At 41.2% G+C, this 14,541-nt stretch overlaps 1 protein-coding gene across 2 annotated transcripts in view; it reads right to left on the bottom strand.

The window, feature by feature from the left end:
- Positions 1–10,900: 10,900 nt before the first annotated feature.
- Positions 10,901–14,541, bottom strand: part of LOC111854027 (adhesion G protein-coupled receptor F5-like) — a 28,274-nt gene continuing 24,633 nt past the window's right edge. For both annotated transcript variants that reach the window (XM_072702620.1, XM_072702619.1), the window contains exons 28-33: positions 14,078–14,251; positions 12,353–13,684; positions 12,050–12,091; positions 11,884–11,943; positions 11,593–11,650; positions 10,901–11,328 (exon numbers count right to left, since the gene is read on the bottom strand). In XM_072702620.1, coding sequence (XP_072558721.1) covers positions 11,240–11,328; positions 11,593–11,650; positions 11,884–11,943; positions 12,050–12,091; positions 12,353–13,684; positions 14,078–14,251 — 1,755 coding nt within the window. In that variant the 3' untranslated portion in view covers positions 10,901–11,239. The remainder of the gene's footprint in view (positions 11,329–11,592; positions 11,651–11,883; positions 11,944–12,049; positions 12,092–12,352; positions 13,685–14,077; positions 14,252–14,541) is intronic.

Raw genomic sequence — 14,541 nt, 5'->3', positions numbered from 1 at the left:
CAGACATGTGTTCTTGTTTATGGCTTATAGCTTATAGCTTTCACACGTTTTCTTGACCCTAACATCCGCAGGACTATCGTATACTTATCGTATGAATAGCGCTATTTCCAAATGGGTGGGCGATCAGCGCTGCTTCAAGACTCAGATACTCAAGTCAGTCACTCATAATTATTATTCTCCTTCCAAAGCTCAAAAAGTATACTTAGTTTCTACATATACAGTGGAACCTTGACCCACGAACAGTCCTGTTCACGAACAAATTGGGTTACGAACCAGATGTTTGAAAAATTTTTTGTACCGGTTCGCGAACCATGTTTCAGGCTGCGAACACACTAACATCCGCCAAAAGCACCCCAAAGAACCACCCGAAACACGAAGAAGTGTACATTATGCCCAAGAACGGTTGTCGAATGTATAAAAAACTTGTTGTACTGTAGATGTATGTCTTTACTATATCTCTTCAGAGGTCAAATATCTGAAAAAAGAAAAAAATAGAGAGAGAGAACGTTCTGTTATAGCAGTACCTTTCAATTATTGAAAAACATGTTTGTGATGGTTTTTCAGTCACATATCTATACATAAAATTAAAATACAGTACTTCATTAATAACATTAATTACTAAGTAACTCCTATATAAGTGTTATATTCTCCATTCACACATAGTGACAACTGCTTAGTGAAATCAACCACTCCCACACTGACACAGGGAAACAAAGGAAGAGCCCAGGTTTAACAAAGTCCTCTGCAGCCAAGAGAATTGGGGTTTTTGGGTCTGTAACCAAAGGAACTGTAAGATCAGTGAATCATGGGCAGTCTTATTTAGGTAAAATCAAATTTGTTCAGGGTGACCATGTGAAAATGACATCCTCATGGCTTTATAGTGTGAAATGCATCTCCAAAGTCCTAAGGGATGTCCTGCACATTTAAGGGAACTTTGCACACTTCTCTGTTAGTTCTAGCTATTGAAAAAAAATAGATGTTCTTCAAGTTCTCTGCAGTAGCAGGAACAATAAAGGTGGATATTCTCACCTGGCTCTCCTGAGGCATTTGCCAGCTCAGCAGCATGAGCAGAGGCAGGTAAGAAATCAGGTAGGAGGACCAAGCCGACCAACTTACCTGAGTTTCCTCACAGCCCTGGACATGCTGCACAAAGATGTCTGGCAACCCTGTAATGTGGACAACTTCCCTCCCACCTTCATCTCTCTTTTTCCTCATGACTCAGTGAGGATTGGCCTAGCATGCATAGGTCCCTCTGAATCCCTAGAAGCAGGCAGCAAGTAGTGTATCTGTGACTGCTGAAAAGGATGGATGAGCTGACGTCGTGGGCCCGAATGGGGATCAAGCCATCAAAATCACGGAGCCGATCTCTCAGAAGAGGAGTTAGAAACGACAGCACCATCTTCATCCTAGGGGGAGAGAAAATACCACCGTGTTCATCTTTAATCAGATGCCCTTTGGTCGTTCAAGCTTCCCAATCCAGCAACCTAGCTCTAAACAGTTAAAGTGAATTCCCCTGCTACAGCAATCAATATAGTAAACAGAATATACACATAAAAATACATATCACAAGGGTAAAATGTTACAGCTGAAACAGAGTGCAATCATTTGATACCACCGTGAAGACTAGGTGTGCCTATTTATCTCATATAATGATCAGAAATGGATACAGAATTTCATTATACGGACTAACCAGTATTATATGAGATGAAGGATGTATTAGGATGAATTCACGGATGATTACGTCACCCACGTGGCACAGAATTAATCCTTTTACTATAATATTCTGGGAGGTTGTAATTGTGGATTAATTCTGATCGCGTGTGGACTGATCATCCTGAAATTCAGATCAATCGTCCACGATTCACCCCGAATGTTACTAAACTGCACTAACATGTTATTTACCAATCCCCTGTAAAACCTAATTTTGCCATAAATAACTTGGGCTCATTAAAAGAAGCCAGGATGCTCATCTGGGCCATTAGATCGGCATGCAGGATGCTTATCTTGGTTTCGGGAGATGGGGGGGGGGTCGGTATATAGCACCCTATATTGCCTGTAGGGGGGAACAGGGAGGCGCCCATTGTATTATATTATTGCAAGCAGCATCACTCGGACAAAAGGGGGAACTGGAGCACCCTATATTGCCTGGGGGGGAGGGGTGAGCCTGGCCAGCTCGCCCTCTGCCCGCACGCAGCGCTAAATTTAGTATAAAGGAAGGGGGAGATCCCAGTACTGACCGGAGCTCAGCCGTGGGATAAAGCGCGCATCGCCCAGCACTTTCTCGGGACTCACGTGTTGGGCTCCTGCCAGGACTGAAAGGGCTCCCCAGTCCGTGTGTGAAGGTGGGTGATGATGGCACGTCCGAGTGTAAATAGTTTTGCAGCTACTTATGCGTTTCATTGATTAATGGGGATTAATTATCACCGCTCGTGATAATAATTTGCAGTGTCTATATTTTATTATTTCTTTTATACAGTATATACCTCAGTTCGTATGATATATACTATTCTATATCCCTTGTGGTACAAGGTTATTTTGCATTGCTTTTAATTGATATATTGATATTGATTTCAATGTGAAGTTATCTTGTATTACTTGTATTAAAGTGTTTTGGAGTGAACCTAAGCGTGCCTGTTTGTTCCTTCGAGAGCCCTATATCCCTCTCTCATCCAATTTTAATACAAAGGACGACCATGAGATGCTTCAAAATTATAAGAACACAACACCAATGTATACTACTGCTACCCCTACTAATAATAATAATAATAATAAAAACAATAAGGTTCCATAGCACTACGTGCTTTGGACCCTTAATAATACGTTCAGCTTGTTTGCCTGCTTTCTCATACACAAGGTCGCTTTACATGCAAGTAAAATTATACAATTAAAATAATTAAAGTCACAAAAAGTGAGATAATGTCATCGCCTATGGAGTAGAAACATTTGCTGTATTTTTTGACCCCATTAGATGGTGGTATTGGTTTGCTTTGGGGCAACCTTTGTGCCCTTTTTTGAACAGAGAGCACCATCTACTGGAGTTAATTACATAAATGTGTCATGATTCTGGGTGGCTCGGGAACGGGAACGAGGCATGGTGCACGAAAAGAAGGGTGGACGACCCACTGGCGGCTCCAGGAACAGAAAGGGGTTTATTAAAGAAAACGGAAAACACAAGGAAGGGCTAACAAAACAAAAGGACCACGAGGGGTCAAAACTAAAGGGAATAAACTAAGACTACAGATCACAAATAAACAAACTGGGCAGGTAAAACATAAGACAGATCTGACCAACTAACCAAGCAAGAACACCGCAAACAAAAATCAACAACACACCAGAACACTTCATAGACAATCTTAGACAGAACACATTCTAGACATACTGAAGACAATGAACCACTGGGGAACTGAACACAGGCAGGAACTAAAATACTAATGGGTAACGAGACTAACACAGGGCAGGTGAGGCTGATTAACAAAGACTAGGGAAACAGGACACAGGTGAAACCAATTAACTCAAAGACACTGAAAACAGGGGAACTAAGAACTAACCAAGGAAACAAACTAACACTGGGGAATTACAGAACAGGTAAAGACACAAGCAAGGGCACCAGGAACAAAACCAATAACCAAATACAAAATCAGACACAAGAAACTCAAATGAAACACTAGGGAGCAAAATACAAAAACAGGAGGTGGGATTCAAACATAGGACAGAAGGGTACTCAGGACAGAAGGGTACACAGACAACCACATGCTCAACACAGAGCCACAAGACCAGACAGGCAACAAGGGAGAACAAAGACTAACATGAGAACGGGATGACCAGCAACACCTGCTGGTCAAACGGGGAAGGGACACGGAAGGACCACAGCAGGGGCTGACCCTGACAAAATGAAAATATAGCCCCAATATGGGTGCACTCTACCAAAGAAAATAAATTTTGATTGTGTATTTTCAAGTCTTGGTCTTGATTAAAAGTCTTGGTCTTGGTCTTGACTTGGTCTTGGGTTGAATAAGTCTTGATCTCATCTTGATCTCAAAACAGATGATCTTGAACACATTAATGGATGTTACACTCATGCTGGGTAATTACACAATGGCTAAGACACACGAGGATCAGGCAAGGGTTGAGTACAAACACACTTAAGGGTACACGCAACAGTGACACCTCCAGTCAAACAGAATACGAGGCGTTTACTGACTTCTTTAAAGACAAAACTGTACGCAAAACAAACAGCTTTCCAATTTTCCATTTACGATTAGTCTAGTCAAATTGGTAAAAACGACATTTTTCTTTTTTTTCAGTCTAAAATTGGAAAATGAATTATACTCTTGTACATGACTAGTTTGCTCCCAATCCCACATAACGGTAAAATAGCAATATATAAGTGAGTTTGAGTGTATGTGAAAGGGACATAAGACAGGAGAAACATACATCGCGCCTCGCCTGTTTGGTTTGCCTGCCTCGTCTCTGTCTTTTCATTGAAAAATGAGTAAGCTCATTATATTAGATATTCATAAGAACTTATGCTAAGCGATAATCGTTACGCGCCGCTGTTTGTCCAGCTCCGCCCACGCCCAGGTCCACACCGTTCGACCCTTGCTCCGCCTCCCCGTCCGGACTCGTCTCGCAGCAAGACCCCGTCACTTCCGTCTGCCTGGAGTGAAAACGCTGGTTACCAATCTCGGGAGTTCTGTTCATTTTCTGATTATTGTTGGTTTGCTTTCTTTGCTTTGGATTATTGTGTTTCGTTTATGATTATTCCCTTTGCCCTTATCTGTACTTCTGCCTTGATTTGTTTGCTTTCTGTGGCCTGTACTACGAAGCGGGGTTACTGGCTTATCGGGGTAACTTGTTGGATTTAAGGTAGTCTGGGCAAAATGTAAGTGAGCGAATATGAAGTCCATTTAAACTGTGGTACCTTAAATCCGACAAGTTACCCCGATAAGCCAGTAACCCCGCTTCGTAGTACAGGCCACTGGTTTCGATCTCTCGCCCGCCCCTCGGATTCTGACGCTTTGCCCTGTGCATGTTCTGTGTGTTTGTTGGATGCGTAGGGAGTGGTTGTCGTTTTTGTTTACGAGTATTGTGTATGCTGTTGTTTGGTTAGGGAATGAGGAGTAGTACTTGTTTTTCTTCTTTGATTTCTATTGCACGTAGTTAAGTTAGATTTGGGTTGCATTCGGTAGCTGGGTTTTTTGTTTATTATTTTGGCATAATTACTCACTCCCGAGTCCTTCTGCACCGGGTTTATTTGTTCTGTCTCTGTCGCGTGTAAATAAAAACCAGAAAGATATAAAAATATACCCCTTTGTCCACGTGTGTTCCCTTGTGCACCACATCCTGTGTTTCCTTTACTCCACGTCCTTTTTCCCTTCCGCTCTGTTACGCCCCAACCCTAGACTGGGGCTCGTAACACAATGCAATACCTCTATCAACCAACTGAATTGCGTAATGCGTGCACGACAGGAGTGGGGAGCGAGTCACCAAGGTCTTTGATTAGATGGCTGATTGGTTGGACAGATGTTTTTTTGCTGCAGCAGCAAAGATTTTGGTGTAGTGAGAGAAATATCCTTCCATCCATCCTCTACCGCTTTTCCGGGTCGGGTCGTGGAGGCAGCAGTCTGCAGGGAAACCCAGCCTCCGGGGGAATCTCGAGGCGATGCCAGGAACAGGATTGAGAAATACTGTTGTAAAACAAGACACCACCCAAACCGGTTTCAGTTGTTTATTCATGCCATTTTCATGACTGAATTAGAGTTGAATCAGATTTAATATTGAAATTCAGTCTCATTACAATATTTGCCAGTAACTGTTTACAGGTGGAAATACAGTACTGAATTTAGAATAAAAAAAAAAGATTCCACTGATTGCCAGATCAATGTTTGAAATGCATTGCAATGCTCTTGCTCTGTTTCTACACACACTTGTAACTGGGCACACTTGTAAGCTCAGCCTAGACAGACCTGTGGCTGTAATATACTTTTTGCCTCACTTGTACGTCAATTTAGACAAAGGCATTTGCTAAATAAATGTAAAGGTACTTTTGACCATTTTATCTGTAATAGATGTTTTGTTCCTTATTATGTTGCACAAAAAAATCCAATTTAAATGTGTGAGATGACCAAGACATCTGATAATAGTTACTTATCTGAATTGTTAGCTGTCCATTACGAGGTCATATTCTCAAAATGAATCATTGTTTCCTGTTATTGTAAAAAGTGCAGAATGTATGCTGTGATGTATGTAAGTGTGATAAGGCATTATCTTAGAAATCAATTTATTTTAACCTGAAGGGACAAGGAATGCAGATAGAATTTAAGCAAAGACAGCAGGGATGTTTGTGCATCTCTTATGATAATTAACCTGTCTGGGGATGTAGAGACGGCCAGTCAAGTTAAAGAATGTTGTCAATATATAGGAACTGTTTCATGAAGTTTCATAAAATCAACAAAACTCACAAAAGAAAATCTTCTTAAAATATTTTGTGATTATATTAGTACCAAAGCACACTTTCACAAAGCATACAAGTAAGACATCATAACTGGGGCATTACACCAAAGAGATCTTGTAACATGGGATCCATGCTTTATGATCTCGTCCATCGTAAAGATCTCCGAGGTCTTGAGTCAAATTTGAAAACGGAATATTTTAGGAAAAATGATAGAATGAATTGGTCATGGCTGAACATCAATATGCTTTTCTGCTAATTGTTAATTGAATTAAAACCTTGTAGGACACAACTAAGAAGGGTGAAGCAGCCATTCTGAAAAAAAGTGACTTCCATTGTTTTTCTGTATACGTGTCATCAAGATGTTCAGTTACTGTGCGGCTAAGCATATTTACACTTAACATTTACATTTAGCATTCTCACTACATGGACTGGCTTGCCCAAATGTGAGTTTGCTCTGTGAGTAGGTACAGGGTAGCATCTTACATGTCAACATGCGCCAAAGCAAACTGAAGAGAGCTGAGGGGCTTCTTCAGATGTGGTATGAGGGGTTTAGAACCAGATGTTCAACGCTCTTGATAATGCTAATGACCTGCATCACTAGGCTGAAATCATTGGGGCTGCTGTTTCTTCCATTCTTGGCAACATTGACTGTGTCGGATATTTTCGAAAGGGGAGGAACATTTTGCAGGTACTGGAAAACCTCTCCCAGTTGACGTCCACCGACTCTCAGCATTCTTGTATCAGCTGGCTTTACCCATGCCTACTCTATTCTAGCTATCCTTTTATCTGACCATCAGAGAACAACGGGCCTGCTGGGGAACTTTTAGTGGGGGCTGTGGTGTAGAGTCGATTGAGTTTGATTTCTGGGGACCTGGGGTATAAGCCTCTGTGTCAAAGCTGTTAAAAACAGGTCTAACTTGTCTGGTTCCTGCTGTTTTCCATGAACACCCAGGTTAGCTACCTTTCCACAACCTATGGATTTTCTTAATCCCTTCCACACCTCAGTCCATTGTCAGCCAAATTTTCTATTGTTCTTTTGCATTCCCTTTTCCACTCCTTGATCTTTCACATCAGCATGCTCTGCATCTTGTGAGGAATGTTTTACTGTCCTTTCTGATCAATGGTTTAGTATTTGGGAAACTTAAACCTGTTTTCTGAATGATAATTGTATCTCCATGGAACTGTGATGCATTATAGAGCCAAAAGTATCTGGACATCAGTTTGTCAAATATCTCATTCTATAACCAAGGGTATGAAGATGGTTGTAGGACTGTCGTGAGAACCATGCGATGCTTATACTCTCCCGGCACCGGCGCAGGTAGTCCAGTCTCGTCGTCACCGGCAGCTCTGGCTAAGGTATTTCCCGGTTGGTATTTCCCGATTGGTATTTCCCGGTCGCTGTTCCAGGTGAGGGCGTGGAGCCGGGGTAGGGCACTCGCAGGCGAAGTACTCGATCTCTCCACAGCGGTGGCAAGGGACAGCTGCTGGCGGGCAGTGTCTCTGCCATGGCTCGGTGCGGGTCACGTGCACGTGCTGTCCCTCCTCACTTCAGCCCTTGAGCGCACAGGTGCAGCTTCTGCACAGCGTGGCTGGTGACCGGCGTGAACCTGGCAGCGGGGGCAGGACTTCTGCGGCCCTCTCTGCCTCCGCCAGGGCCTTGGTGAGCTGGCACAGCTGCTCCGGTGTTCATGCCTGGATAAAGGCTTGCCAAGCCACCACTTGAGGGCAGCGCCAGGGGAGTCCAGGTAGCCCCTCCACGTAAGGATGCGGAGGTCCACCGCAAACGTCCGCAGGGTCTCATTGTCCCACCTTGGCCGGTTCGCCAGCTCCTCCAGGGCAGTGAGTTTTTACTGCTTGTCGGGGGTTAAGCTGAGGAGAACTTGGAGCACGTCCCCCTCCAGTGCCAACACCAAGTGCACCGCCATCTCCTTCTCGTCGTCATGCTGGAACCATCAGGTCTCCCCAGGAACGCACGCTGTTCGGTTCCGTCTGGTCTTCTGGTCCGTCTGGTACTCCCCACCACTACTCCCGGAATCCTTGCTTCAGTTGTTGGAGATCGTCATAAGACGACTGACTCCAGTCCCACTTCTGACACCAGTGTAAAAGTCAGTCACCAAGCCATGTTGTAGGTAGAAATCAGGCAGAGACGGTTCCGGGTTTAACCACTTGGTGGAATTTATTGCACCCATATCATTCGTACTAACAACACACTCACACTGCCCCCCCCCCCCCCCCCCCCCTGGGTCCAGCACCTCACTATTTTTCAAACCCTGGCTATGGCCCTGATCTTTACTGATCGAATCTCAGCAATGGCAGATCTGGCTCTTCTAGAATCCATAAGATGCAAGAAGATATTTCGGGGCTGCACAGATTTTTCTATGGAGAATGACGATTAGTTATTAATTAGTTGTCGTCTCCCAAGGCATCTCCTTCTTTAACGATGCCACATTTTGGAACCTCACTTAAGGAGAGAAACCCGGCCCTGGAATGCCATACCTGTGCCAGTGCAGATCATTTCCTCGTTTTTGGCTACTGGGATCTTTCAGTGGGAGACTGGGGATAGGTCCGGCTTATCACAGCCCACAATTAGTATAACAATGCCAGCAGTATTGGAAGCTATAAAGTTCCTTTTCAAATTAATACATCCAATTTCCCTACAATGATGCCCAATGATGTAATTAAGAGAGAATTTTATGAGATCGCTGGGTTTGCTAATGTAATTGGTGAGATTGACTTTATCCATATGCGTCTGAAGCCAGCATGTATTCATTAATCGCAAGAACTATTATTCCATAAATGTGGAATTTGGTCAGAGCACAGAGCGGTTTTGTAATTAAGGCTGGAGCGGTCGCTCTGTCTCGCTCCAATTTCGCTCCGATACCGCTCACACTACGACTCTGAGGCGTGCCCAAATCTACCCAGAATCCATCTGTACAATTATCAAAACTGTCACACAAATTGGCCGAGATGGAATTCGTAAAGTATTTCACAAAGGAAACTGATAAATCATACAAGTGTACTATTCTTATCAAACGTATAGATGACAATAATGTACAGCAAGAACAACAATGTGGCGAAACTGTTTCAGTGAGTAAAGATTCACTTTGGAATCACTTTTCTCAGGAACATTTATGCAATAGTTAAATTTCTACTATTCACTGAAAAGCACCCTGTCCAAATGCATTAGCTCCCTTAAAACACCGCTATACAAAACATTCTGGTGCTGCTCATGAATGGAATCGAGTGTCACATTTGCCCTTTGCCTCCAATTATTTCAGACTCTCCCTGTGTAATAATTTTCAAGAAAAAACAAGTAATGTTTTATTTCTTTTTCCTGGTTTACGAAAGGTTGAAACCGCTTTAGTAAATGTGTTCATGGGCACCTGCAGTTGTACGCCTGCATGCACTTTGTGTACAATTAGCATTTAAATTTATTTGGTTTTCTGTTTGTTTGCTTCCTGTCACGCCCAGCCCCTATCACCCTCATGTGGACCATGCCTCCTCGTTAACCTCATGTGGAATCCTCCCGTTTACCTGCTGTTTCCGTTTCCTGCTGGTTACCCAATGTATTAGTCTGTGTTCTGTTCGGTATCCCGTAGATCGGTCATTGTATATGTTATCGGTCATTGTCCCCTGTCTGCCTGTTTCCCCTGGAATAAACCCCTTAGTACCTTTATCTACGCCTTCGCTCCTTTGTTTGCCTGCTCGCCGCCAGCCGACTGTGACACTTCCTTGTTATTTCTGCAGCAGAACCGTAAAAAGAGGATATTAATCTTTTTTTTTCACCCAGAACACAGATGGCATTTTGTCCTTTATATTACCCTAAATTTATTTGAAGATCAGAAACAATTAAGAATTTATGAATCAAAAAAAATAATAATCAAGGGAATCAAGAAGGGGGCAAATACTTTGTCAGGGCCCTGTAAGTATGCCACAGGGACAGGCAGGGTGTGGGGGCGTGGGGCCACTGATTTCATGCTGTAGTTACAATCGAGTCCTTTGTTCAGTAAACCACATATCGTTCCTCTCCCTCTGTACCGTCATTGAATGATCTACTTACTGCTGTGCTGAACAGTAAATGTAGGTGAATTGTCACTCACATACTTTTATATCATTTTTTTAACATACTTTTAATGAACCATACTGTAGTTCCCCTCTGCAGTGTTTCTGGACCCAGGTATGTCAGCTCCATGGTAACCATGGCGCCGTGCAGCAGGACGAGGCGATCAGCACCATGCAGTCTGGCAGTGCCTGTGGTTCCCTCACCTCCAGCCCAAAGAAGTGCTAAGATGACTATTACTAACATCGGGGGGGGGACACTCTCCCTGGCAGGCTGAGTCCTAGGCTGAGAAGATGCCGACAGAGGGGAGCCAGGTGTGTGTCGGCACTTTCATGTTTCAGGTCGTTCTTCTTATTCATACAGACATATGAAAGAAGGATTCCAGATGATTGGTAAATTATTTTATTTGTTAGGTCTAATGTCCCCTGTATATTAAACATATATGTATGTGATTATTCTTTGCATAAACTTTCTCACATTTCACAGGTTTATATTGTTGCTAATGTTTATTTCACGTTTAGTGAAAAACAAAAATAAAGGAAAAGGTGATTAAATACAGTGTCATAATTTGAATGTTGATATAATGTGATAAATCTGTCAATATACAGTGATAGGAGGGTGTCATATATGAAAAAGATCTCAAGAATATACATGGAATTAAAATTGTAAATTGACATGATGCGAATCAAAAAATCATTATAATTAATGACTTTTTTTCTTTTTAACTAAAATTTTCTAAGAATAGGTTCATCAGTATTGACGAATGCTTCATAAGAACCCTGACTTGCTGTAGCACTGGAAACATTGTACATATCTGAAAAATAAAGAACATTTTACTTCACATTGCAAATTACACAGATTAAAATTTACTTATGGCACCAACATAACAAATATGCCATCCACTAGAAACCACTCAAACTGTGTGATTTTCTTTTATTAGACAATGGTGTAAACTGGAAATAAGAAGGGATATCTTTCATATCATTATCATACAGACACAAATCATCCCAATCAGTACTTGGGGTTAATCTCAGTAAAATGAATAAATAAATTATTAAAATGTAGCGATTTAACTTACTCTTTCCCCTTCGCCTAATACGGTCAGGCAAAGATGAAGATGGACCAGTATTTGTGCTCTGTTAGACAGAACATACCACACATCATTTATCCTACCTCTGATACTTGAAATTGTAAATTTTGTCACATTAATTTACAGTAATCCAATTTCAAAATCAAAGGTAATAGAGCACTTTGTCCTCCAGCCATATGAAGTGAGTATAGAATTAATAAAAATGTGATTTTGCGTATCTAAGAAACACTTAGAATGGGAAAAGTGAACATTACACTCGAAATGCAATGATGGTGTTACCTTTGTTCGGGCAGACAGCAAAGGCAAAAATGAAAATCTTCCAACAATAGCTGATCGAATCTGTCCATAAAGAAAAGGGCTCTATCATGTGCGTGTCATACATGCCAATGTATAATAAAGCTCAAATTTCCAATAGTATTCCAAATACAGAAATGTAAGTACTTACTCTGCTGTCTATAAGTGTCCCAAACACTAAAATGAAGCAGCCCTTAAAATAAGTTTTAAAAAGAATTATTAGTACTTACAGGATGCATATGAAAGAAAGATACATTTATATTAATATTTCAGTGAATGAGTGCTATACTTTTAATTTAAAATATATTTTAAAAGTAAGTTCTGGTATTCTAATAACATAATAATATCACTATAACTCCGGTTCGTTTTTGCAGATTTTTGGAAAGTTAACACCATTTAAATTCAAATTTAATGTTAGAAAACAATAATAGCAGGTATTAATATTTCCACATACCTGAAAGGCGTTGAAGATTGTAAATACAATCTGGATTCCAATATTTGTAGGTTCCACCATGGTCCCTATGCCAAATCCCCAGGTGATGCCAAAGATGGGAGTCAAAACAGCGACACACCTTGCGATGACCACCAGAGCATTCTTCTCCTCAGACTGACGGTTCTCACCAACACCCCTCATCAGTAGTTTAACCAGAATCACAATTAGAATGAGCAGGTTCACAGCGACGATGGTCAAGGCCGGAATCACAAATGCCAGGAGGGCCTTAGTCTGGTCCCAGTTCAACCAACATGCATCATCTTGCCTGAAGTAGCCATGTTTGGGGGCAGTGACTGCAATGGTGATTATGGCAATGATGAGTGGTGCCCCGTAGCCCACCGTGAAGGCGATGGCCATCATAGTGCGCTTTGACATGTGGGAGAAAACCATCATGGTACGGTAGAAGAGGAAGAGAGCTGAGATCAGCATCCAGAAAAACAAGGCAAGGTAAAAGAAGTGAATGAAGAAGGTTGCAGCACTGCATGCTTTCTCCGGTGTGCTATGGCCAACGTCTGACACTGCTGCTCCAATGATGAACCATATGTCAGCAATCAGCAGAGACAGAGCAATGTTCACTATAGCGACGTGTCGCATGTGTGACGTGCTGTTCTTAGTGACAATGTTCCATACAAATGCTTCAATTATAAGGCATAAGACCAGGCATCCCATTGATATGCCGACTCCAATGTACGTGATGTAATTCAGAAAAGGGGAGTTTGGTACTAAAGGTGACATTAATATCGAAAAGGAAGTCAGGTGGTTACAGGAACAGGTGACGCTGTCATTCGTTTCAGAATCCAGGTGACATCCAGTAGGGTCCCAGCCTCCAATTTCATTAAAAACTGTAAAATTCCAAAACACACACTGGTTGATTCCCTTTGATTTGTTTGTTTTATCAAATGTCATTGAAACGTTATTAATGGTTTGATTTACATAAACCAACATGACGATTCCATTGATGGAGTTGTTCTTTGTGTTTATAGTGGTCCGGTTAGGTAAGACAATATCAAGAGTCGTAAAGACAATAACTGTGATAGCCGTGTTGCTGGGAAGATCTTGACTTATGAATATCCGAGACAAGTTCAAGCTCTCATTGAAAGGGTTTATTAATGTTGTTTTGATTAACTGAATGTTTGGTTTAGTTATATTAACAGGATCACTTGAAAGGCTCTTCGTAAAGTTTTCTACTGACTCTAGAAGAAGAGAGCTTGTATCTGTGTTATTGCCGTTCAATTGACTCCATGAGTTTTTCGTGTCGGGTGACACTAAAACTGATACTGTCTCCAAAATATCCTGCAAAGAGTAAAGAAATATAATGATTCTTACATCATATGAAATCAAAATGTATGATTCTAAAGAAGATTTGGAAAGAAACAAATCTAAAACTAGGCGCTGTTTTAAATGTAATTTTTATTGTGTATTAATATTGTGCTCTTAGCATTTAGGACATTGAACTGCTGTTTTCCTGAAAAGTCCTTTTGTTTGCCTGAAATATAAACAGTATACTTAATCAATCGAAATGTAATTTGTATTAAACAAATGTAAATTCATAAAAACTGTACACCGTAGAGCACAATTTTTAAGTAATGTGTTATTGAAGTGATAATTGTCTTGTATTGTCTCTAATTCATTGCAAATCAGAACAGTTCAACTCCTTCTGTCAGAAACACAGGCATTTCAACATACTTTCATCATACTTGTGCTTGTATTTCCTGAAACATTTGCTACGTTGTTGAGTATGGTCACAATGGTGGAAATTGTAGCCGGTGACCCTTCTATGTCTGTTTTAAAATAAGTAGTGGTTGTGGTAAGGTCTTTCACAAACAATGGTACGGAATTTAAACCCACTTCAGTTAAATTCTGTAGACAGAGAAATAAGTAAAAAAAAAAAAAAAATGAACAGAAGAATTTTAGACAGGACAACCTTTCTCAAACAAATATCCATATCAAGTAGCAATACTATAGAGTCATTTCCTATTTACTGAGTGTGTACATATAGGATGATTTATAGAAAACAACACTGACTCATACATTGTTAGCAATGAGCACATTGGGATTTTCTGTAATTTAAATTTGGCATTGTAAATAACCATGACATTTTAACTGATATAAATTTACATCATACTTTCAGTGACATAATGTGTAACCAA

Source organism: Paramormyrops kingsleyae, chromosome 19 (genome assembly GCF_048594095.1).
Source record: "Paramormyrops kingsleyae isolate MSU_618 chromosome 19, PKINGS_0.4, whole genome shotgun sequence".
NCBI lineage: Eukaryota > Metazoa > Chordata > Actinopteri > Osteoglossiformes > Mormyridae > Paramormyrops > Paramormyrops kingsleyae.
This window is presented reverse-complemented; position numbering and strand designations above follow the sequence as displayed.